This window comes from Chroicocephalus ridibundus, chromosome 8 (assembly GCF_963924245.1).
Source record: "Chroicocephalus ridibundus chromosome 8, bChrRid1.1, whole genome shotgun sequence".
In the NCBI taxonomy this organism is placed as follows: Eukaryota; Metazoa; Chordata; class Aves; order Charadriiformes; family Laridae; genus Chroicocephalus; species Chroicocephalus ridibundus.
Genome location: NC_086291.1, coordinates 22550402 through 22577511, shown reverse-complemented (window position 1 = coordinate 22577511; position 27110 = coordinate 22550402). Strand labels below are relative to the sequence as shown.

The following is a 27110-nucleotide window of genomic DNA, read 5'->3' as shown; positions in this document are numbered from 1 at the left end:
TTTGACTTGTGTCATCATCATAATTAACATATAAATTTTCTGCAGTAAGACACCACTGGTTTCTAATTGGCATCTTTTTGTTTGTTTTTGTTTGTATGTTTGTTACATTTTCCAATTACCACCATTTCAAACAATTTATATTGTGGATAAATTCTATTAATAATTTTATGGTGACATGGAAGCGTGTTTTGCGATGCCATGACTTTTCTTAGTGGCAGGCAGCCCAGTGTTATTTTGATGTCTCACACAAGGCTGCTGCCTTATAGTGAAAGAACAAGGATTAGACTCAGAAGAGGACCGCTTGCTAACCAAGTACTGTACAAACAAAAGTTCTTTACTCCAATATATTTTAGGGGCCTCCAGGTCCTCAGGGTCCCATTGGCTATCCAGGTCCTCGTGGTGTAAAGGTAAGATTTAATTACTGGATTCCTCCCCCCACACCTTTTTGGATACATGCATGTGGGTAATTCTTTATATTCTTTCTTTAGGGAGCTGATGGTGTCCGTGGTCTCAAGGGATCCAAAGGTGAAAAGGTAAATCTGACTTCGTTTAATTCCTTTCCCTTTTTCTGTGTTCCTTATTTCACTGCAACATCTTCTGTCTCCTTCACTGCAGTGTGTTTTATCTTGCAGCAGTTGGTTTATTTTTGACTTAGCCTAAGGATGTACCAAGCCCAATTCATAAATCAGTGACCTCCATGGCTATTTACACTGGTACAAAGTGAATATAAAACCTTCAGTTATTAGAATAGGTTTAGATTCTCTTCACACCACTTTAAGTAACTACTCTCTAAGGTGCTTTTAAGTAGAGAATTAAACATCCCCTCTCTGATTAATAAATACTATAGTGGATACTGAGAATCTTGCACATCAGAGAGATTTGTGGTGATAAGAGTATTATTTTATCTGTTTTGATAATGCTGTAGGCTGGATTTTGTATTTTTTGTGTACATCTTCCAATGGCTTTCTAGGTTCCAGGTATTCTTGCCCCAGATCTTTGGCTTTGCCAAAGTGATGGACAGCCACAGCCAGATGCATATATATGAACATGAATAAAGATTTTACATCCCCCTGATACCATTAATTCTGTTCATAGAGCTCTTACTAGAGCAAACACCAACTGCTGCGATCTCTACTGACTTCTGGTGGTCTGCGGTGGCTGAAACTACAGCCAGTATTGGTTTAAATTCCCACTTTCCACAACACTCAGAATAAGAGACAGGTAACAAACACGATCACTTATACCTCCTGACCACACAGGCAAATTCAGCCTCGTGGCTCTGGTGGCTACTGTGTATACATTTATAGCTATTTCTAAAGCAGAAGAGTCAGTCTTGCCAAAACCCCTTGATTTCAGCACGAGAGATCTGTCTTTCAGGCTCAGATGCCAAGAGCTGCTGCACATTTTTAGGCTTTCCTAAACCACAGTTTGTCCACTGTGCATACCCATTTTAGACTTCCTCATTAAATCTAAGCCAAAAAAAGGTGTGGTTAATGCCTGTGGAGACTGGATGGTTCAACAAAACATATTTTCTTGTGCCTCATTGAGTTATTAATATCCAGATAGAACAAAATACAGGACTCACATATAAATAAGCTTAATATATGTGTGTGTATCAATTAATACTGATTAGCATAATTTCCACAATATTTCTATGTTCCTAAAAATTGATCTCACAGTTGCAATAAGACAGTGAACTCTACTGAATACCTCAAAAGGTCATACAAAGATATTTCATAGATTGTCCTCACAGTGCTTTAAAGGTCTGTTACACAGTCCTTTTTTTACTGAAATTAAAATTACATGGGGGAAAGCACTGTAAGAAACAGAAATAAATAAACTGATCATTCAGGAAAGCCTCTGTAGTTCTGGAATGGTCCCAGGGATATAAGAGGAGGTCCATCTCTATACTGGCCAGTAAATGTGACTAGAAGCCTTTAGCTGTTTTATTTTTTGTTAACAGCAGAAGAGGAAATAGAGCATTCAGCTCTCTCCTCCTACATGGAATAAAATCAACCTCTTGTAAATCTCAATAGCTGGAATCTCACTGTGAAAGCTGAAGAAGAGTTTCATGTCATTTGGCAGCCATTTGGTCAGTAGCTGGCATGTGGTCAGTCCTTACTGATATGTTGCAAAGTGTTCTCATATAATTATTACTGTCCATGGCCATAACTAAGAAACATTTACAACTAAAACTTTTTTCATGTGTTCTGCACTCTACCTTTTTCACCTCTCTCTAAATTTTAAGAAAGATCACCTTGAAATTTTAATTTCTGTAATATAAGATGACCATATAAAGCTTAGTTCCACCTTCTAGAAAGCATGGGAAACCTGCTTTTAGAATGGTTTTCAGCATATTTTTTTCAATGAATTACGACGAGTTACCTCATCTTTTTTTACATGAACACATACTACTAAGAAGCTATATTTGCTTGTTTGATTATTATTTTTTTTTAGTTTTGATTATTATTATTTTTTTAGTTTTGATGTCTCCTCACCTATTTTGAGCTGTTTAGCACTAGCAAATCTATTACTGTCTCCATTTCTGGGGTTATTTGTTGCCTGGAGCATGACTAATTCTAAACAGAGTCAAAATGGCCTTAGCTTTGCAATCTGTCTGCTGATCAGGGAGAAGATGAAGTTTTTGTGGCCCCAGGAATGCAAAATGCAAACTTCTTTTCGAGAATGAGGGTGAAATAGAAAGCCTTTCTTGGGTTTTGTTGGTGTTCTTTTTCAGTAACACGGAGCACAGTATCACTCTTTCCTGGCTTTATTGACAGTTCAAATATTACTCAGATTCTAAGCCACCAATATTACATCAGCACAGCAAAAAACTAACAGCATCATAGTAAAAACATTTTACTGTGTGCTCATTCATTGACTGCATTAAAATGCAGTCAATAATCATTGATGTCTGAATATTGTAAGAGTAGTCGTATGATGAGTTAGATTAAGAAAGAGGAAACCAAAAGCTGATCAGTTATGCTAGAACAAGTCATGAACAGTCCACTGAACAACACTGAAGATTTCTGTTTGTATCTGAACTAACTTGTACGGGTATAAATGAAACTTGTCTGAGTACTGTCTGCTTGTACTTCGGCATGGACACCCATTAAAATGCTTGGAGTAAATTCTCTGCCAGAATTTACTAGGCAGTAAATAAGTAATTGTCACTAGGAATAACAATAATGTGCACCTGTTTTGCTACTGTATATAGATTCAATCTTGATGTCCATTGGTTTTTCTACTTTCTTTCAATCACGTCAAGATTGAGAGTAGGCAGGGCTGAGTGTTGCTGGACATCAAACTACTATATAGAGATAACTACTTCTTCTTTTAGGTATGAACATTAATATATGTCTTTTTTTTTTTTTAACTAAGATGTCACAACCAGCCAATTTTATGATTCCTTTCATGATACTATTAAGACTAAAAGAAAAATTAATTAAAAGGGAGGTTCTGCTATCAAAAAGAATAAAACTGAATAATTTTTTTAGTTAATTGAATGGATGGCCTTATTAAAAAGAGTGATAATGAAAAACAGCTTAAGAATTAAGAAAGGACTTTACAGTATAATTCATAGTAAAACAGAGGAATTATATTGTCTCTATATTTAAACATTTAAACAGCTTTAAAAAGCTGCTATTAGGAACTTTCAATCTAAAAAGTCATTTTGTATAGTGCACTGATATACTTTCAAGTATTAGATTTTCTGGTCTCTGAAGTTCTCACTATCTATGCAAATTATTTTAATCTATAGTGAATTTATTTTCTTATTATGTCTACAAAAAAACCCGAACAAAACACACCTCTCTATTACTAAAAGTCATTTCTGCCTTTTTTAGGGTGAAGACGGTTTTCCAGGATTTAAAGGTGACATGGGCCTTAAAGGTGACCGGGTAAGCATTTATTCATAGCCCATATGTTCTTAAAAACTTTAAGTGATATTACTTTGAAAGGATCACTGAAATGAACAAATAAATTTAAACCAAAATTAAAATAAAAGCTAGTACCTTAAATTATTTCTATTCCCTGTGCATGCACATATTTGAGCCAGAGATCTGGTTCATGTGAATCAACAATGGCACAGTTGTAAAGAGGAAGCGAACATCAGTCTTGGATATCCTTTTCACTAAACTTCTTCCTAGGGAATCCCCTTTTCCAGATTCCAAGATATACAGTATTTGCCTGAAGAAAATTAATCTATCCAGGATAAAGATGTTTCCATTCCAACCTAGCATCTTCCAGATCTCTGCCGGCATGTTGTTTATTTACCCCAATGGGCACTTACTTCCTTTCATAGGAAGTGTTGTGGAGTTTCTAAAAAAACTTCTCACAAGAGGCTCCTGGCCTATATCTGTTGTCTGTATACATAAATAACTGTGAAGGTGGTATCCACATAAGTACTTAGATACAGACATTTTTCTTTCTATGGACTGTCAGACTGCCTTCACAAGAATTTAGGGAAGGAAAAATAAGAATATGCAGTTTCCAAATGCAGCTGTCTTCAGGCAAGGCGGCTGGACTCTTACACTTGTAAAAGTCATATTCGATGCCTAATTTATATGTATTTGCATTTATATAATGAATGTAAGCAATGGTATTTTCCTAACTGGACATAGGACAGAGCTCTGAGAAACAAGATGTAGTTGAAGATGTCCCTGAGCATTGCAGGGGGATTGGACTAGATGACTTTTAAAGGTCCCTTCCAACCCAAACCATTCTATGATTCTAATCTCTATTAAAATTTATGGAAAACTTACTTTCAAGGAATTGTAGGTAGTCTCTGTAATATATAATGCAGAAGGGCACTTGTTCCATATTTATAAGGTGGTGTATTTTAGGGAGAAGTTGGTCAGCCGGGTCCACGAGGAGAAGATGGTCCAGAAGGTCCAAAAGGTCGAGCAGGTCCATCTGGGGACCCAGGTGCTGCTGGTCCAGCTGGGGAAAAGGTCAGTAGCCAGATATCAACATAAACATGTCATTGCCTTATAACATAAATGGAGCCCACGATCATGAAAAAAACAAGCCTCCAGGCACTACTACAGCAGACCACAGGAGTTCACATTTGAAAAAGTCTTAGGAATCATTATTTTGTAAGTATACAGAAAGGCATTATAAGACTTCAGCATGTAAGGCAGCTTTTCCCTATAAATTTTTTGGTATCCGTGTCTTTAATGCTAGTTCTGTCTTGGACAGAATGTGCATTTTACATTTCTCACTTTTCCTGTCTTTAAAATAGGAACAGTTAGTATTTCACAGCAACATCCCATCTGACATCATGATTAATTATCTGCCTTTTTATCTATATACAGTCTTTGAAAGTATACATTGAAATTTTAATACATATGTGGTACTACTAAAAAGGTAACAAGGTTCACAGCTGAGAGTTTTGCCAGGAAGAAAAAAATGTATTCAGCAAACTTGGGAACAAACTCTCTTTTCATCAGAAGTTGCTACATTTTGTAAGTATGTCATAAGTAGGAGTTCAGAAAGAAGTTAGGGTTATAATTTGAGCCTAATGTCATTCATCAGCTCTTAGAAAAGTATATATCCAAAACCTCAGTTCACTCATTACAAAAAAGATTTATTTTCCGTTTTACGTAACTACTGGGAACTATTTATGAATTTATGTTCTCCACAATTTTGTAAGATATCTCACCAGCTATTAGGTCATTTAATTGATTCATTAGGTCATGAATCAAAGAACATAAAAAAACCTCAGAAGTATTCTCCTACATGAATGCAAGCTAAGTTCACACCAGAAAGCCAGTTTTAACTAGATCAGCAAAACTATCCGGTATAATAAGGGTCATATATCTTCACCTACAGTATATTTTCATTCTCCAGAAAGAACTGTATGTTTCATGGCAATGGTCGTCTTCAGTATCACTGACCTGATAAAAATGTAAGAATATTAGGAATCTCACAAAAATATTGTATTGTTGTCATGATATCTGCAGAGTAATTAATTGCCTGAGGACATCTACAAAATAGTTCATCTTTCTCAAGTCTATAATCAAAGTAAAGAAACCAAAGTAAACCAAAACAAAACAAACTTTGTTTTATAGTTGTTAGTTTTTAAATATGAATTTGAGGGGTTTTTTAAAATCATCTTATTCAAATTACTCAATGTGAATATAGATTCATGTTTTCAAGAATTTCTTTTTAACTATGACATATATGGGATTCTAACAGACTCACAAGCCCAGAATCTGAAGATTTAAATATCAGAAGATATTTGAAAAAATTATTGGTGTTGACAACACTGTTAGCTGGGCTTTGAATTGTAGAGCCAAAGTTCTCCCTTTCCTACAAATATTTATACCTTTTCTTGCCCATTGCAAGTCAAACATCATCTGCATATATTCTGTGGATACTTGGCCAAAACAGAGTGGGTCAGAGAAGAATTCTATGATGTTGGTCCTGTGGTATTTATTTTAGTGCAAAGACTAGAATAATCTTTGTGAATTCTTAGATCTCCCCACAATATTAGGGAAGTGCCTGTAAGACCAGTTATGAACGTCCTATTCCCTAGTCATTCCTATGACTTATTTAATGCAAAAGTGCTACTCTTCCGTAGTGATGAAAGTACCAGAGTAGTCTTCTATTCTCTACATTCAACTGAACCTGTGATAAGAAAACTCACTTTCCAAAATAGATCTAGGGCTGGATTTGCTTAGTAAAGAAAATGCCAAGTATGTGCCAAAAAAATGAGGAACATATCAGAGAAGAGCTTATAATCAAAAAACCATCTGTATCCACACTCAAAACCTAGGCAACTGGGTTTGCTTAATCCTAAAATCAGGCACAAAACTTTCAGTGAATTTGTCAAGAGTTTGATGCACTGTCATGCTGCAAAACATTTCAATCGTAATGTGTGCAGCTTGTTTCACTGTGGCACATAACTGGCAGCATTATAATTATTTTCATAAATCAAAGAATTCTTCTTTAATAATTTCTGAGCCAGACACGTGCACTTACTTGAATATGATAATACACCTCTTTATTCATCTGCTGCATTTTTTAAGAATAGACGTGTTTATTTTGGCAAATTTCCTTTCCCATACAGGTGTCATCTTCCTTTTTTTCATCATCTAAGGTTACTGCAGTGTACCATATTATATTGCATAGTCATATCTTCTCCAAAATGTGATAGTCTGGAACATGGAATGTGTTTAGAGTAGGCAAATAGCCAAATTCTTCCCCAGAATTCCCATCTTTCAAAAACTGAAACTGCCTTCCCTTGCCTTTGAAAGTGGCAAACTGATATAAATACTCATCCTCTAGAGGTCTGAAGAGACCAACTCAATGGTTTAGGGTACTGTATTTCATTTCTAGGAATGGTTAATGTCAGTGTTGATCAGGCTGCTCATCCTGTTGTCCTTTCTGACAAGGTGGTAATATTTGTTGACAAATCTATTGTCAGCAAATAGTCAGTGGGATATGATTTAGTTTAGAACTATTCACGAAAACAGTTGATTCTTCAAATGCCTATTCCTGAAAAATCTGTGGAAAATAAAGCAGCCATCACACAACATAAAGTAAAAAGGATTTCTCTCACTTAAACCTGTTAACACCCTGATTTCTTAGGGAATATTAATAGTTTAATGACCTCACCCCCACATCACTACACAGCACTTTGTGGTGGAAAAAAAGAAGACACTGAGGTATTGGCTTTGATAAACTTATTCATTGGAGTGAGATTTTTATTTAAGTTTAGGAACTAAGTTCACTGGTGATTAATAGTTAAAATAAGAAATTTATTTAATTGAATATTATATATTCCATGAAGTATCATCACTCTAAGTTGTGGGAAAAATATTTTTTATAGAAGTTTGCTGAACCACTAAGGAGGGTAAAATAAAATTTAACACTGCCTTTTTATTGTAGGGTAAACTTGGTGTACCTGGATTGCCAGGATATCCAGGAAGACAAGGTCCAAAGGTGAGCTGTAAATGAACCGTATATCTTGTGCCTTGACATTAGTCACAATGGCAGTTATTCTATTTGCGTGTTTGGGGAAGCAGGGTGTGGCCCTCAAAGCAAAGGTCATTTTCCACATTTTCTTTCTTGACAATCACGTTCTGAATCAAAATCTTTAAAAATATTGGATCACTAAGGCAGGCTCTTTAAGGAGCACTACCTTTCCTCCTCTTAACTCTACTGCCTTCAAACCTTTGCCATCCTCTCATGAGCTGTGTTTTTGTGGGAGCATCAGACTGGCATTAAAAATTAAGCAATTTGAAAACGAAGGAATTGCTCTTAGGCTTGAAGGAGAACGAGCACTATAGTGACCACCAAATGGAGGCTAATAGTGATGGGAATTTTCCGTTTGGTACAAGGATTCTGTGTCATTACTGCTTCTTCCACAGAATAAGCCATATTTCTTTGAAACATATAATTTACAATTTTCATCATGTTTTCCTTTTGCTTCTGTAAGACAAACATGACAAAACCCAACCCTTAGTTGATTTATGTGCCTACATCAATCCTTCAGCTATCTTTTATGTTTTGATTGCAATTTTCAATAGAAAACGTTATAGGTAGCTTCTGGTTTAAGTGAAGGCTTATATTTTTAAAACATTTTAAGGAAACATATTTTTAAAAAGGTTGTCCTAAACACGGCTTCAGGAAATGGGCACACTAAATTAGTTGCAAACCCTCTTTTCTGAGATTAGCAAGAAAGAACAAATGGAATAAAAACATAATTCTACAGACATTTTCCCCTGTAGAGGAGGGCATCAGGGAGACATTGCATCTCCAGATTGTCTCAAAGATGACTCATCTAGGGAAATATCACAATTAAAAGAATCCCTTACCCCTTCTACACAACTGAACAACCAACCTGCAGTAAAATCCTCAACCGTGCTCTACATTGTGATGTATTTTTATTTTCAAATTTTAAATTATGACTTTTTGGAAGAAATATAACTTCCTGGCTGGATAATCAAAGTGTTTTTCTGACTCTGGCCTATACTTAGGCCCTTCTCAGTCAAGAGAATGAACTAACTGAATAATGCTTATTCATTGAACACACTGTATTAGTGAGAAATACCAAAACCATCTATGGAAAGTATTCATGAAAACTATTCACCTTGAGAGACATGCAGTTTTGCTTCTGTTTCTTAACTCAAATTTCTGACATTACCGTCTGTCTCTTTGTTCGCCTTTGGAACTGTCTTTTGAAAAGTCTAAGATCAAAGAGGTTTTACATTATTCAGTTCTAAGGACAAAAATGAGGTAACACTTCAACTAAAAGTTGATTGATTCTTTTTTCAGCAAGACTTGATCAAGAATTTCATTATATTAAATTTTTATGACACAAAAATTGAAAATAGTTTTTAAGCTGAATTCACTGTTTGCTCTTCTGATTTGTCACTTAAACTTCCAAGGAAGCGTACTGACAGCTACAATACATCAACTCACTAGAGACTTGTTTTGAAACTTATTCACAGTCCAGTTCAAATTAACATAAGTGAGAGAGTAAAAACAAAGCAGCAGAAAAACATATTAGCTGTGTAAAGCAAATAAGAAATCGTGTCCCAGTATTGTCAAGAAGGTTCACGCTGTTGTTTTTGTTGTCACTTACTTGCTTTTCATTATTTTTCTTCTGAGAATTGTACTTAAAGCACTGCCATTATCTGGTAATTTTCACATTTTCTTCTCTTCTGTCCAGTCCGAATTGATTAACACAGTTGCAAAAAGTACTGCATATATACAGTATATACAACACAACAATGTATATACAACCAAGTCATGCCTATTAATGTCCAGTCATTAGAATTTGTTTTTTTCCTCTGGCCTTTTAATTATAAAGAACATGCTTGGGCTTCACAGAGTACAATTTTCCCAGTTTTATTCACATTTTAAGTTATAACTGGTGAAGAATTAGAAAGAAAGGAAGACAGGAAAATCTCTCACTTTTCTCCCATGAGTGAATATCAGTCAAGTTTTCATTAGAATCCATCAGTGTCAGTGAAGTTGTACTGCCCCTAAGTCATTAATGGATAATTGGAACGATTGTGTGAAACAAGATTCGTTAAAAAGGAAAACGTAAGTAAGAAAAAGAGAAAAAAGGGAAAAATATTTATTGATGTAAGAGCACCAAGAAATTATTTTTTAAGTTTTTGTTATATGCATTTTATTTGCCACTAAAATACTAATAGCAAGCTGCACAGATATAGATGCATTATCTCAGCAGGGAGTCTGGCCAGTAGCTCTAGTGGCTGACCAAACCAAACGCTGCTTTGATTTTCATCTCCAGTCACTTAAAAGTATATTTAATCAAGTCTATCATCTCTTTGACCCCCAAGTCCCTTATGGCAAATTAACAACTTGGTAGGTAACAAGTCTGCTGTCCCTCTGGACCCATATACCAGAAATAAAGAAGAAAATAGTACTGTTCAGATTAGACTGGGCAGTTAGCAGGAGGAAAGGGGAGAAAAAAGGAGAAGCAGGAACAATGCCTGGAAGCAGTTTCTATGTATAGAATCAAGTCAGATAATCTTCCCATAAATTCTACTTACGAGATGAGCGTGTAAGTACATATGCAAATTGCATGTATCAGTTACATAGAACTGGCCAGTGGTCAGTTTACAGTGAATAAAGACCTGAAGTAATTTACAGCTCAGTAAGTGAATAGAGGACCACTGTTCAGATGTGGCAACACCTTACATTTATTTTTAATGAAATTATTTTGTAAAACAATTATTATATTGTGAGGCAACAAGGCCTTGCTTGTTCCTCTTCATTATGATACAGTTATTTCTAGTGGGCTGTTACTGATAATTTCTTTCCTACTGCTAAAAATGGTGCAGATTTAATGACTGCTTTATTGTCTAATAAGATGATAAATAATGTCCATTCTATACATTGATTTTTTTTAAATGCATTCTGGACTTGAGGCATTATGGTAAGTTAATTTACAGCTATTCATCAGACCTGTCATACTTGCAACTTTGATGTGTACAATGTACATGACTTTGGAGGTGTGCTTTACATATAAATTAAATGTTGGCTGTACTACTGTTTTGCTATTGATATCCTCTGATATTTGCATTGATTTTTTATCTAGGGCTCAACTGGTTTCCCAGGATTTCCAGGTGCCAATGGGGAGAAAGGTGCAAGGGTATGATAATTCATGTTGCATGACACTTAATTAACTTTTGGAACCCAGTGCTATGGGGAGTCACTGAAAGCTAAGGATACAAGCTACTGTCTAAAGAACTACAAAACCAGACATTTTACGCTTAAGACAAACCTCTACAGTTATGTAAAAAGGGACATACTGAGACACTAGTTCTCATTCTTTAAGGTATTAATCTAAATTTACAGGAACTCAGACACTTTCTCACTGTGTATGCTACCACAATTGTATGTTTGAAAAAGAGAAAAGAAATCACCTTTGTTGAAGCATCTTTTTTGACAGTAGAGCTGAGTGAGTTGGGAGGGGCTATTTTTCTGTATCCCATGAATTATCCTGCTACCGTGCAATTTACCCTCAAGGAAATTCAACTTGTATTTTTTAAGTATTCTGATTTGCCACAAGCTTTTTTATAGGCTGAGCTTTGAAAATGCAAGATACACCAGACAAGATAAAGAACATGTAATATTACATATATTAAAAAATAGATGTAAAATGACAGCTTTTGCTGCTTTGTTTACTTGAAGCAGGTGAGGGGAAATCTGTTATGCATATTCTTCAAACTGTAAAAATGAAATATAGGTTAGAAAGAAGGTCACTGTGCTGTTGTCTCTAAAGCTCAATTGAACATAGCAGAACATGTTAGAAAGATGATGAAATTAAAATTCGTAGATGATAGCAACTTAAAGTCAAACTGAAGTAATGTATATCATTGGTCTTAAGAATCCATTTTAATTTGCACTTGAAAACATGTAGAAATTCATTATTTTAAGATTTAATATATGAAATCCAATTGCATTTGTGTTGCTTATGTGTGGTTTAAATTGTTCTTGCATTATTTTAGCTAAGATAGAGATACATTGTTATGGACAGACACAAGCAATTAAACAATGTTCAGTTCATCCTTTTGGGGAAGAATGAGACATGACTGCTAATCAAGTTATCAGATTATAAAAGAACAAGCAAAATGATAGCATCAAAGAGCAGGCTTAAAATTATGAAAATCTAATTATATTGATCAGTTATCAGGCCTTCATAAAGCTTTCAATTCAGCTAGGATACTAGCCACATAATTAATACCCTCAAACTGCGTGCATACTTAAGTATTATGCTGTTCATCAATGAGACAGTAACTGCTGGTTTTGTACTGTGAATCAGGTATTATTATTAATCTTGCCTAAAGGGGTATCATTGTGGTTTATGCTACCACGCGCACTGCTACTAGGAAAGACTGTCATTGTCCTGTGAAGTTCACAAGCTGCATAGCGCTTTAAGAACAACACATAATTTTTATTGTGATAAGTGAAATAAAATCATTTAAAAAAACCACACAAGAAAACCCTCAAGAAAACAGGTGTGTGCATTTAATTGGTTTCCAATAAAAGCAAGCTTTATGCTAAAACATCTGCTGATTTTCTGGTGCTGTTGTGTTTACCTCAGAGATTAGAAAGTACCAGTCATCAGGTTCCTTTTTCTACCTCAAGAATACTCTGTTGAATTTTAAGCTTCTTTGCATTAGAATGCAGAGCAATACTAATGCTGAGCCTAGGGAAATAAATCTGTTGAGTATGATTAGGAGTTATATTGAAGTAAAAAATTAAGTGCTACTATTCTGGCAAGTTCTGTATCTCTGCGCGAGTGCACAGAATACTGGTAGGTATTACAGTCCCTATTTCTGTTATAAAAAAAAAGAGACTTGCCCTTTGAAAACAAAGTTAACCTGTTAACCTGTGGAGCTATCCATGGGAACCTGGGAACTTTGCCTTCAAAGCTATTATTACATTGGAAATGATGCCAAGTCCTTTAGACTACTGCAGAGGGACTCTGGTTGTTGTGTGCCTTCTTGACTACTATTTTAAAGTAGTTTAAAATGTTCTAATGCTTATGACAGAATCTGACTCTGAGGGATATTTAGGCATTTAGCTACAAGTCCCAGCAAACTTGAAAAGATAATCAATTTTATCAAGGACCATGACTCTCTAAATTGAAATGCAAAGTGGATACTTAAAGATAAAATAACATTTAAACCTAAGGGAGTTGCCCTCTCCCCCCACTTCAGTAAAAAAAAACTTTATCTCACAAATACAGTGTCTGCTAATATGATTTCTGTGAACTCTTCTCTACAGGGATTACATGGTAAACCAGGCCCCAGAGGACAGCGAGGACCAACAGTATGTACTTTTGCTTTGCAATTTAGAGGTTTTCCTGTATTAATTGCCTCCACTATACTGTGAAAAATTATTTTGATTTGATTATAGTATCCAGTGATTATCTTGAAGTGCATCTCTGTTAAATTGACAGGGTCCAAGAGGCTCAAGAGGTCCCAGAGGTCCCACTGGCAAACCAGGTCCAAAGGTAATTGTGAAGCGCACCGTATAGGTTGGCTACAAGCTGATCCTTATAAATAAAATAGAGGTCTAATCTTTGAACATACTGTCTTTCTTTTCTAGGGTACTGCAGGCAACGATGGTCCTCCTGGCCCACCAGGTGAAAGGGTATGTGAAAGCTATTTTGTTTTTCCCACTATGTAGGAGTGTGATTTGAGGGTGTGTTGTATTTTTAGTTCTCCCTCTCATGTCTTTGCTCTTCTTCGACCAGAGTAACCAGAAATAGCAAAACCTCAATTCCAATGGTGCTTTTCACAAAGTTATGAATGGAGTAGCTGAAGTTTGCTGAAAGCTTCTTCCATCTGTAGCTCAGTTTTGTACAAACGCGACACAGAGAATACATACACACTTTGTACTATATCCATGCACTTAGTGTATATGCATGGAAATTACAGTTGTATTTACCAGCTTATGCTTTTAAGAATGCCCCATTTACTGCAGCATAGTGTGTGTTTGTGGGATTTACAAATCACTCAAGCCATCTCCAGAAGCTTCTTTGTTGAAGTAGCTGATATTCTTGTTCTGATCAGCTAAGAATTCCCTTCAGCCTACTTTCTGCATGCTTGAGAAATCCTATTGTGCTTGCTAAAATAAAATTTTCTGCTTGCTATTATATGACCAATCAATACACAAATCCAATATACAGTCAGCCCATTACACATCAGTATATAGAAAAACAATATTAATAAATCAGATGTGGAATCGCAGCACTGGAAAACCAACTCACATAGTTTAAGTGCTCTCTGCCAAAGTATTTTTGGAAAGCTCAAGAACAGACTTTTCTTTTGTAGTCCTATTTTATTAAACTACTAACCTTTTTCATGTAGAGAATTTATAAAGCCTTTCCCAGTACCCACCCCCAAGTCCCAGTGATCTCCAGAAGTCTTCCTGCTCAGGAGGGAGTTCCTTGTGCATTTTCCCCTGCTCCATAATGTTGCTTTGTTACACTGTTTCCTTGCTGAATACATGCACACTTGGTGTAGCAATACTGGCAGAACAGCAGCACACTGTTTTTGCTAGAATGGCTAAGCAAACTGGAAAAGGAAAAAGGCCATAGGATCAGACTACATGGTTTGACTGTGTTGATTTCTGAGATAAGGACATCCATAAAGCTATAACAAGAGCATGGCATGAGTGTTCTAGAAATGCCAAATTTTCAGTTTGTGTGTCTGCAGAAAGTGATTAAAGTTAATTTTGTTCCGTTTATCCTTAGTAGTTGCAAGTAGAGTTTTAATAAACATCTGTCTGCTATACAAATATAAAGGAATGCACATGCCTGCATATCTAATTTTTCTGCTTAAGAAAAGGATTCATTTCCTTTTGACTGAAAGCCATTAAAGCATATGCCAAAAAAATAATACCAAGTACACTGGAAATGGAAGTTTTAGTTTACTAAAAACTTTTCATACTCATCATTTTAGGTCTTTCATTCCTGAAGCAGAATATTACTAAACTGTCCAAGAGATTGGTTAGTGGAGCAGGACAGTGGCTCTTGCAGTAAGGAGGGGGGGTAGGATGGAACAGAAGGAAAGTTGAGGACTGGAGGACTAGACTATAGCCAGTACATATGGAAAGCAACACTCCAAGGGAGGCTGCAGAAACATGTTGAAAGTACCTCTATATCAAGTAAAAGACAATGTACTAAGTGGAACATGGCCAGCAGGAATAAGTGGAAAGTTTGGGTGAAACAGGAATGATGTAGCAAGTAAGAGAGAGACACAGGGGCAGGAAGCTGAGATTCAAGAGAGGAATGAGTTAACTAGGATGCTGAATGTAGAGAACTACACATAGTGCAAGAAAGGGAGAAGAAACATCAGAGGCAGACTACCAGAAGGTGAATAGCAGAGCCTTGTGAAAGAGGAGTTTGCTGACAGCTCCAAGAGGTTATGAGGAAGAGAAGCTGTGGGGGGACTGAAAACAATGAGCAGATAAATCCAAGATGAAGGCATCCCCGGAGAGAAATTGATTAGAGCAAAGAGATGAAGAATCGCAGAGCGCCACATCTCATATCACTTGTGTAATATAAGTGTGAGGTATCTATTTGCTTCCCAATAGGGGTGAATTTCAGCCAAAACATAAGACTGTCATATCTATTCCGCTGAGACTACTTCAGGTACCAGACATGTAAACATTTAAATAATTTGTCCTGTGTAGCTACTGTTGAAATGAAATTTAATGACAAAAAAGAAAATGTAACTTTGATAGCATGCTGTTAGCATTCTAGTGCTTTTTCTCACATAATCCATCAGTCCAATGGCTTGAAATCTGCAAGTCATATTGTGAATTTAAAAAAAAGCAAATCTACTTTCCTTAAAAAGCCTCAAGATGCGAGGATCAAAGTACAGTGGGAATTTATAAGAAAGAAGGTGCAATTAACAGTAAACCTTTGAGTTCATAGAATCATAGAATGGTTCGGGTTGGAAGGGACCTTAAACCCCCCCGCCATGGGCAGGGACACCTCCCACTAGACCAGGTTGCTCAAAGCCCCATCCAGCCTGGCCTTGAACACTTCCAGGGATGGGGCATTCACAGCTTCCCTGGGCAACCTGTTCCGGTGCCTTACCATGACCAGTAAAGAATTTCTTCCTAATATCTAATCTAAATCTCCCCTCTTTCAGTTTGAAATCATTACCCTCATCCTATCGCTACACTCCCTGATAAAGAGTCCCTCCCCATCTCTCCTGTAGGCCCCCCCTTTAGGTACTGGGAGGCTGCTATAAGGTCTCCTCAGAGCCTTCTCTTCTCCAGGCTGAAACCCCCATCTCTCTCAGCCTGTCTTCATAGGAGAAAAACAGCAACCCTCACATGAGCATATTTGTGTGTTATGGAGGTTTCAGAAACAACCTTACACCTGTTTTGGAAGAGAAAATAAAAATGATGGATAGTGCAGTAAAATCACAAAAATTCCTTCCTTTACCTAGCACTTCTTAGTTGACTGAGATTTAGTATTACAGTATAATCAAGGTCTGCCCTCGAATAATATTCACATAAGGGCAAATTCTCCCCCGCTGGGCAGAAGGGATCCTCTCCCACAGCTACATTCGCACACTGTTTCACCTACTGCAGGAGGCAGCCATGCTCTGGAAGTGAGCCTGGGCTGTAATTAATGAGGCTGATGGACCTTATGGTGCTTTATACAGAGCAAAAGGGTAGCATAATTCGGGAGATGCGGCCTTCTGCTTCAAGTCTTTTGCATCAAATTTCAAACCAACATTTCTAATGTAACATAGCTGATGTCTTAGCAAAAGCAGACATCATATACCAAGTAGAATAGGATAAATCTTGCAGTATATGACTACAGTACATGGCTCTCCTGTGGCATCATGTAGAATAGATAAGGTTTTTCAGGTTGCTACTCTTTGACTTGGCAAACTAAAAACTAAACAGGAAAAATTATTTTAATAAACTGACATATTCCCTTTCAGCATATCGGCAATAGATTTTAAAAGCTGGCCTCCGTTTTGTCTGGTGACAACTTTAGAAGCAGTCATGTAAGCTAGTACTTTGTGTAAATATCTATGTGTATAGATGTATGTGGACATACATGTATGTACACATGTATATGTATATACTCGTACATATCCATACACAATGTACTAACTCACATGATCATCTTTACCTAAATTTATAAAACCATGCTGCATGAAAATTTTCTCTCTCCATATATATGTGTATATACAAAACTATATAAATACAATGTTCATGCATCATGGGGTTTTTTTCAGCTGTCTCTCTCAGCTATTTTTCATGATAGCAAGAATGTTGTATTTAGTCCCTGGTAGCTCTGGAAGGTTTATTCTATTTGGAAGTTTGTACTGTTGTACTGGCTCAAAGTATTGTTAGAGTGTAAGAACTGCCAAAGATGAATGTTGTACTCCAAGTTTAAAGGACCACCAGACTATTAATTAATTCCCATGTTATATGCAATACAGAAAACAATGTTTCTTACTCTCAGTTGATTCCTACTTTCTTATGCACAGTTTCAGGGGTCAGATGCAGGTATACTTTATATAAGTAGTTTTTCTTTTTTCTTGCTACATTCTTTCACAGGCAGTATTGCTTTCAGGAAATCCCCTCCAATGTCTATGCATGTCCATTGTTGCTACCAATATTTATGGCAGTGGCGCTGAGGCTTTATGCTTATAACCAGACATTATGTACAGAGTTCATATATTTTATAATCGAAGTTGATATATTTTATAATTGAAGCAAACTTTTCAATCCAGTGTCACAGCAGCTAGAGTAAAACTTCATGTGTTTGGTTGCCTTTATACTAGGGACCACAAGGACCTCAGGGACCTGTTGGATTCCCTGGACCAAAGGGACCTCCAGTAAGTATATTTTTATTTAAGTATCTGCAATAATGTTTCTGAAGTTAGTATTTGAAGATTTATTTAAGGGACGGTTTATGTATAGGTTACAACTATGTTTATTGAGTTTTAAGGCTTAGACAAGAACTCACATATTCAAAATGATCATCGGTGCAGCTTTTATGACATTTAGCATAATATACTAAACTGCACATATTCTGGTATGTTGATGCCAATGTCCAGGTGACAGACTGAGTTTAAGCAAAATATTACTTTGCTGGTGTATATTTTCTTTTAACAATTGAATCGGTGAGGAAAAAATTAAAGAGGCATTCATTAGTGGCAGAAATGTATAGAAGTAATAGCACATTTGAGCTGCAGCCTGAACTAGTTATACTGCTCTTTTAGTGTGTTTCTGCTCATGTGGAATAAGTACAAAAGCATCAAACCACCTGTGATTTTTTTCACCCATGCAGTTTTTATTTTATTTCATTTCCAATGCCAAAACCTGAAATTTCATCAAATACTCCTGTAATGCTTAGCTTTATGTTAACTGAGTCATTTAGCAAAGAAAAATGGAAGGAAAGTATACAGACTTTCCATGATTTCTGAATTTACAGAAATCTATTTTGAACATTTATGCATTTGACAGCCTGACAGTCACTCTCCAAGCAATTGCCAACACACATCAGGGAGTACACAAGGAAGATGTATTATTAAAATCACAGCTAGCTGATACAGCAGCAGTTAAGCTGTACTGAAGACTAGTCTAGAAAACAAAAAAAGAGATCAGAGATTCTTACAGCTAATTGCATCCTTTTTTTCAGAATTCAGGATGGCTAAGAAATGCTTTGATTTATGTATTTTACAATTTCAGGGGCCACCTGGAAAAGACGGCTTGCCTGGGCACCCAGGACAGCGGGGTGAGACTGTAAGTAAATGTACTGTACTGTGTTTATGTTGTAAACCTCCAAAGGCCATGATTGTGTTATCAAAGCTAAAGAAACACAGACAACAGAGAAAAGGGGAAGAGGCTGGCACTAAGAAGTTAAAAAACTGCAGTTTTCTTATGCTTAGTAGGTTGGGCATGAGAAAGCTTTATTTTGTTTCCATGCTTCAAGAGTGAGGTTATTCTTTGCTATGCTTGGTTAGTAACATCACAATCAGCTTAAATAGTCAATAGAAGTAAAAGAAATACTCAGATCTCAATTTTAATAAAGATTTGTCAGGCAATTACTATATAGTTCTTTTCTCACTGAATGCCATCTAACATAAATAATAACATAATAAAAAGTCTTATTAAATGTAAGCAGCTAGGAAATTCAAAAAGACAACAACTTTGGAAAGTAGGATCAGGAACGATTCAACCTGTAAAAGAAATCTTAAATTTTGAAACTATACCCTATGTAATCCCCCTAAGAATCACAATGATTAAATTCTGGCAGCAAAATGAAAAAATTAACATGTAACAATGTTAATGGAATTATTTTTAAAAAACCCTCTCTATTTCTGTAGTGCCAAAACCTTGCTCATATCCCACTGAAAAAAATTAAAATTCTTACTTGGATTTTTCAGAGCTAGAGGAAGGCATAAATTAATTTAGAGAGAAATTTTCTCAGTATGTAGAATGGGGTTTGGGTTCCAACTTCGCTGGGAATCTGTTAGTGACTGCTGAGTCAGTTCCATTGCTGGAAGGGGGAGCACAGAGCTTGGAGTAACACATCATTCCGAAAAACTGTATTTTCTTCTGCTACCGCTGTAGCATTGTAATGCTTTGCAATAATAATACCATTTTTTGTGTGTGAGAGAAACATTATTGACTTTGTTGCTGCAAAGACTAGTCTGTTTAGAATGCAGGATGCTCAAAATTGTTCTTCAGTCTGATAAGAAAAAGCACAGCTACTATTTTCCCTTTAATCTTATTTGTTTGAACATGATCCAGCAATGTGCCATTACAGCAAACAATGCTAATGGTATCCTGGGCTGCAGTAGGGTGATCATTCCATTTTGCTCAGCCCTGCTGAGGCCAGGAGTATTGTGTCCCATTCTGGGCTCCTCCGTACTAGAGACAGCAAGCTACTGGAGAGAGGCCAGTTAAGGGCCATTAAGGGACTGGGGCATCTCTCCTATGAAAAAAGACTGATAGAGCTGGGACTGTTCAGCCTAGAGAAAAGAAGGCCCAGTTCGATTCTTATCAAAGTATATAAATACCTGAAGGGAGGGTGTAAAGAAGATGGAGGCACGCTTCTGAAAAGTGGTGCCCAGTGACAGGACAAGAGGCAACGGGCATAAACTGGAACAAAGGAGGTTCCATCTGAACCTTGCGTTTCTTTCTCGAGAAACGCTTCTCCACTGTGAGGGTGACATCACTGAAAGAGATGACCCAAAGAGACTGCAGAGTCTCCATCCTTGGAGATATTCAAAAGCCATCTGGACATATTCTTGGGCAACCAGTTCTCAATGTCCCTGCTTGAGCAGGGCAATTAGACCAAATGTCCCTTCAAACCTCAACCGTGATTCCGTGATTTCTTATTTCCCTCATGACCAGAAATGAAAGATACAATGAAGCTATGGACTATGCTACTGTGTGATGTTTGGACCAGGTCCCTCTGGGTTCAGTCAATAGTATGGTTCTCTAATTTTGTATCTCCTTTGGGTTTAGTAGAGTTAGATTGATATAAAACTTAAGTAACTTCACAGCAAATGCAGCTTTTCATTAGCATTGTTTTCTGCCCTGTGTATATGTATAGGTGGGGCAGAATTATTTTAAAAATATTTTTCACGCATGGGTTCTCATGTTTTTGTAGATAAACAGATTTTTTAAAAACAAAAAGTTGACTTGTTGACTTTTTTTTTATTAATATTTCCATCTCATATTTTTAAAAAATGCATAAATCGGAAAACGTTCATTACACTCACTGGTAAATCGGGGTCTTAAGAATTCTGTTTCTTATTAAGGCGTATATCTCATTAAAGTTCAGTGGTGCATGTGGGCATTACAGCAATTAGGGAATAAGGCAGAGACATACTCAAGCTTAACAAATTAGAGAGCCAGATTCCCAGATTGCACTCTGCAGCTTGCTTATGGAATAATAAGCATATGTAGATAGCAACTGAGGTAAGTATTAGTGGAGAAAAGGCTACAGCCTCTTCCCCCAGTAAGCCGTATGCACTTTGAAAAACTGCCATTGTTTGCTGAAATTCTAGACAAAGGAAAAGTAACATAATGATAAATAATTTGGAATATAAATATAGGAATAAACTAGATACTGAAAACCAATAGCAAGCTAGTTCCTCCTTAGAAGTGATTATCAATTTCAGTGATATCAATCTCAGATTGGCAGGAGGCATCTGATGCAGAGATTATTAGATTGTGTGGTGTTATGCAAGAATTTAGCGTTTCATGCCTATGAAAGGATAAAATAGAAATGTACCAGCTCTTTCATCTATTAGAATTAATCAAGGACCTCCTTATTCTGTTAATAAACTAATTTTTATTAAATTGTCTTTCATAGAAAATAATAAAAAAGGAGGCTAATTAGGTACTTACAAACACACACGAGACATTAGTGTAAATTTTTTAACACTAAATATTTTAGATGAACCCATGGGATGTTCAGGTCATCTTCAGTATTTGCTGCCGAAATCTCCTTTGCTTATTACTTTTACAAATCTGATTCTGTAGGAATAGATAAGTTGGTGACATAAGAGAGAAAACCGAGTAGTAAAATCATCATTAGCATCAAGAATCACTGAATGTACTGCGAGGTATCCCTGCATTCTGCAAACCTGGGTATAGCAGGTCTTCTCAGGATACTTTCAGGAAATAAGTAATATTCAATGTTCCTTTTTGTTTCCTTACAATAGGCTTCAGAAGAAACTTTGACTGTGTAAAGGAAGGGACATGAATGATTCCATCTGTAGCAGTTCTGATTTTCAGTCAGACCAAAAGGGGACTTTTGTATTTGTTTTTAGTCTGGATCATTTCAGACGTCTGAGGGAGGGTGCCTAAACAGTTATGGGCCAAACTGAACTGTGATAACATATGGCTGGCAGCAAAAAGAGAATCAGATAGAGGAAGGTAAAGAAAGTTTAAACTGGATCTGATGGAATGGGGCAACTGCCAGTGAGACTGTGCCCAGAGGAATGCTGAGCAGGGCCCAACGTTTATAAGAAATATGGGCCAGATGACACCTTTGTTTTTACATAGGTGAGCAGAGCAGGAGGCAGGTGTAGGCTGTTAGGCAGAGGATACTATGTGGAATCCTAGGCGCGTTACAGCAGTGAATGCACTCTCCTAACTTTATGTGGCAACACACTTCCAATATTTGAAAGAAATAATTTAGCACATTTTAAAGATACATTGAACAGTGCTACTACAAAGTGAGGTTGTCATTCAGCTTATTGACTAATTTTGGACAGAAGTCTGGGGCTATGTCCTGGTTTGAGGTAAAACAGAAGCAATTTTATTTTTAGTAATTTTACTTTTCAGTTAAGCCTCTCCTATCTCTCTGAAATCAACAGTATATCGTTCAGACAGTGTCTGCTACCAGAGTGATAAGACCTGATGTTTAACCTGATGTTATAGTTAATCCCAAGGAATGGTACACAGAGAGGCTCTTGCTTATACTTATTGCTATGACAACCAAGGTCAGGTAACTTTGCTGTGTGCCATGTTGGAGGGTCAGAAGCGGAACAGCGTAGAGAGGTCGCACCTGTGGGGAGGAGGGGTCAGGACAGGTGACCTCAAACTGACCAGCAGGGTATTGCATCCCATCTGCATCACGCTCAGTATAAAGCTGAGGGAACCAAGGAGTCAGCCACTTTTCTTCAATGGCCAGTGTCCGAGGAGGACTCTGTCTGTTCTTCTGCCTTTGATCTCGATCCGTACATTCCTGAATCCAGTTCCTGAGTTCAGTTCCCATCCGTCACTGAGTCCAATCAGGGACTTTCCCAGTGGCTGACGGTGATGTGATCGTCACCCTGGGAGCTCCATATTGGTTTTGTATATATTATAAATATTTAATTATTTTCTTATTTGATATTATTATTTTTTATTTGTATTATTAATATTTCATTAAAGTAGTTTTCAACCCATAAGCGTCTCCCTTATTTTCTCTCTCTTCTCTTCTGGGGAATAGAGAGAGAGAGAGAAGTAGCTTAAAGAGAGCATCTGTCGGTTGCTTATTGGCCAGCCCAGTCCAAACGACAACAGGCTGGATTAGAAAATGAAAATTCTGTAAAATTTTCCAGTGTTCTGAAAAAATGTCCCAAAAATTTTATCTTTCTATTCTCTGCTTCCCAATTTTTGCTATCATATCAATTTCTCATTGACGTCATTCTTCTTGTGGCACTCACGCTGCCTTTTTTACCACTTCTAAATAACCTTCATCTTCCCTGGATCTGTATTTCTTTTCATTTTCTTTCTGTCTAACCTCCCCTTTATCTTTAATGCCGCTCCAGCTTAATCCACTATCTGTGTCTTCTCTTTCTTTAAAAAGCATTCTATGTCTGGCTTTATGATTTATAATGTACATATGTAAAAATGTATTTTCAGCTGTCTTTTAGCTGCATCACTTATGCATTCAGACTCGCCTAATCAAGTTCACCTAGAGAGATCTGTAAAACTGACTGGAATTTTTACTGCTGTACCACCTGAGACACATTGTAACTGACAGACATACGAAAGATTAATCAGTATTTCACTTCTAAGTATACACAAGAAAAAAGAATTTCTTGTTTTTATTTCCTGAAGGAAGGAATGTGTGACATGGAATTTCTCTTTTTTCTCTTCAGCACAGATACGAATTTTGTTCTTCTATATCTTGTCCTGGGTAACATGGTATTCTATAATTATTTCACAGGGTTTTCAAGGAAAAACTGGTCCTCCTGGTCCTGGTGGCGTTGTTGGCCCACAGGTACATCATTTAATTTCACAGTTAACTTCATAAGACCAATATTTAATGCTTATATTATTAATGCTTAATAATAATGCTTATATTATGGCTAAGGCAGTTGCTGTTGCTGTATTAAAAGGACCATATTGATGGTTATATTAACTTTTGTAACAAATTATGCATATCAATTTTAGAAAGGTGTACTTAGTAATCATTAGTGCAAATGTTAGGAGTACTTTTCCACTTCCTTTTTTGTGTGTTTTCTTAATGTGATTATGAAGTTGGTGGTTTGCAGAAGTCAAGAAGGCAGAGTTCTCTACCATGAAATAGTTTAGAAAGAGCAATGCAACTTGTCAGAGGCCAAATTTCAGTTACTTTTAGATTGTGTAGAGATTCACTATGAAAATTTCATTTCATCTAATTTATTTGCAACAAAATCAACCATTTGAATTGCATGAGCTTTTTTAGCTAATTCCCTCAGTGAAAATTTTCTGCTAGTGAATCTGAAGAGATATCTTTCAATTCTCCTACCTTCCAATTTGTATTATTCCGAAAAATAACAGTACAGACAGTGTTTCAAGACAAGCATAGTACACGGATTACCCTCCCATGTCCTTTTTGTAACCTCCTCTCATACATGGGTGCACACTGTGTTTTAAAGCTTATTGCTTAAGGAGCAAGGTCAGGATTTCACTCTTTGGAAGCTGTACAGACGTGTCTGCAGGCAGAATACGATGCAAAATTTATTTTATAGGACAAAGATATTTAATAAGTCAGCATTGCCTGGAGGGAAGGGGAGGAATGCATGCTAACCAATGGTAATATTGTTTTGTAACAATACTCATAACAGCTGGATATTAAGAATCTGCTCCTCCCCACCACCCCCCAAGACATTAAATACCTTCGGGTGACTGAAGTTTTACTTTTGTGCTTAGGGTCCTACTGGTGAGACTGGCCCAATTGGTGAAAGAGGTCATCCAGGTCCTCCTGGCCCACCAGGTGAACAAGGCCTCCCAGGTGCTGCAGGAAAAGAAGGTGCTAAGGTATGATGTGGCTTTGGGGAACAAATTGGAAGGGACAGATAAATTGCTGACAGTCTCAAATTTCAAATCATCATGCAGAACAAAATCAGAACATACAATATAAAATCACAATCAGCACATTTCACCCAGACGGATTTTGGACGATTCCAATTTTAGAGCTGTGTCTGCTTCCATTGAAATAATCAGAATTCTCTTGAGCCAAAGCCAATAATTAGTATTTTTTGTAATAAAAAATAATGAAAAACCAGTTTACATATACCACACATTCACTATGAAAATATGTAGTGATGATTGCACCAAGGTGGAAAATTGTACATTGGCATTTAAAGTAGGGTGTGTAGTACTGGCTACAAGGCAAAATTTCACTGACCAAATTTAGCTCTTTGCTTACTTTTTGGCCAGCGTTGGGGCACAAGAAGAATATTGCTTATCTAGTTACTATGTAGTTCTATTCAACCTTCCATTTTAAATGGGCATTATAAGTTTTTAATGAATTTATCTTTAAACATACTTTTATGGTTTAATGTGTTTTTCACTAATTATATTCTGTAACTAATACTGTATTTTGTCAAAGCTTGTTATAAATTTAAGCATATTGATAGACTATTGTACTAAAAGTCTTAAAAGAATTAATGGGTGAATAGGTGGGGGCATAATCTTTTTTGTCATTATGGTAACTAGGATCTGGTATTTCATTTTTGTCACTCATTTAATGACTAACATAAGCATTTTAAACTTTTTTTTTAAATCAAAATGTAATTTGTTTCCAAGGGTGACCCAGGCCCTCAAGGCATTCCTGGGAAAGATGGACCAGCAGGTCTTCGTGGTTTCCCTGGAGAGAGAGGCCTTCCAGGTGCTCAGGTATCATATAAGCACTAGAACAATTGACATCATGTTTCTAAATACAAAAACCAATGGATTAACTACTCTTATTTCATGGAACCTCCTATTGTGCTTAAAAATGAATGCAATAGGAGTACAAAAATCAATAATCCAACATTGTTAAATATCATTGGCTATATAAGTCAAAAGGAATTTTTTTCAGTTTTTTGCCTTTGTATTTTTACATTTTTCCTATTACATGTGTTGGAAAAATAACTCTTAAACTTTCCAGTGTAAGAGTTAAGCTTTTTTTTTTTACATTTTTTAGGGTCCTGCTGGTCTGAAAGGAGGGGAAGGCCCACAAGGCCCACCTGGCCCAGTTGTAAGTAAACATAATAATTTTATGGAAATATAAACAGTCTTAAATAGTAACCTTTTTTCTTCTTTACATGCTGTGATGTTTTCATCAATGCAGTCTGTAAAATAGCAGACAGATGTATGTCATTCAAAGCGATCAATAATTATATTCTACTAATTATTCACACTAATAAACATTCAAGGAATGTGAAGGTTGTGAATATCTGAAGCCTTCTGCTAACAGTAGGGATGAGATGTACTTGTTGCTCAGTACTTGCCACTTACATAAGTTATTGTTGAGATGAAAGAGGTTTTCCATGGTGGAAAATCTATGGATAGTGGATAATGGACTCATGCTGTTGTAGTGGGTTGACTTTGTCTGCACACCAGGTGCCCACCAAGCTGCTCTATCACTCTTCCTCCTCAACTGGGCAGGGGGAGAAAAAATATGACAAAAGGCTGATCGGTCGAGATAAGGACAGGTAGATCACTTACCAATTACCCTCATGGGCAACAAGCTCAACTTAGGGAAATTAATTTAATTTATTACCAATTAAATCAGAGTAGGATAATGAGAAATAAAAAACAAATCTTAAAACACCTTCCCCTCACTCTTCCCTTCTTCCCAGGCTCAACTTCACTCCCAAATTCTCTACCTCCCCTCCCCCAGCAGCGATGCGTGATGGGGAATGGGGGTTCCAGTCAATTCATCACATGTTGTCTCTGCTGCTCCTTTCTCCTCACACCCTTCCCGTGCTCCACCATGGGGTCCCACCCATGGGAAACGGTCCTCCATTAACTCTTCTCCAACGTGGTTCTTCCCACAGGCTGCAGTTCTTCATGAACTGCTCCAGCGTCGGTCCCTTCCACAGGGTGCAGTCCTTCAGGAATGGATTGCTCCAGCATCGGTCCCCCATGGGGTCACAGGTCCTGCCAGAAAACTTTCTCCAGCACGTACTCCTCTCTGTGGGGTCACACATCCTGACAGGAGCCTGCTCCAGCAGGGCCTCTCCACGGGGTCACAGCCTCCTTCGGGCACATCCATCTCCTCCAGCATGGGGTCCTCCATGGGCTGCAGGTGGATATCTGCTCCACCATGGACCCCTATGGGCTGCAGGGGGACAGCCTGCCTCACCATGGTCTTCACC

General features: G+C 37.0%; 1 protein-coding gene across 4 annotated transcripts in view; it reads left to right on the top strand.

Moving 5' to 3' along the window:
- COL11A1 (collagen type XI alpha 1 chain) overlaps window positions 1–27110 on the top strand; it is a 159762-nt gene that overhangs the window by 82368 nt on the left and 50284 nt on the right. For all 4 annotated transcript variants that reach the window (XM_063344364.1, XM_063344362.1, XM_063344363.1 and 1 more), the window contains 15 exons: window positions 354–407; window positions 489–533; window positions 3846–3899; window positions 4845–4952; window positions 7894–7947; window positions 11078–11131; window positions 13273–13317; window positions 13448–13501; window positions 13597–13641; window positions 17811–17864; window positions 18721–18774; window positions 23708–23761; window positions 24676–24783; window positions 25555–25644; window positions 25934–25987. In XM_063344364.1, the coding sequence (XP_063200434.1) occupies window positions 354–407; window positions 489–533; window positions 3846–3899; window positions 4845–4952; window positions 7894–7947; window positions 11078–11131; window positions 13273–13317; window positions 13448–13501; window positions 13597–13641; window positions 17811–17864; window positions 18721–18774; window positions 23708–23761; window positions 24676–24783; window positions 25555–25644; window positions 25934–25987 (927 nt within the window). The remainder of the gene's footprint in view (window positions 1–353; window positions 408–488; window positions 534–3845; window positions 3900–4844; window positions 4953–7893; window positions 7948–11077; window positions 11132–13272; window positions 13318–13447; window positions 13502–13596; window positions 13642–17810; window positions 17865–18720; window positions 18775–23707; window positions 23762–24675; window positions 24784–25554; window positions 25645–25933; window positions 25988–27110) is intronic.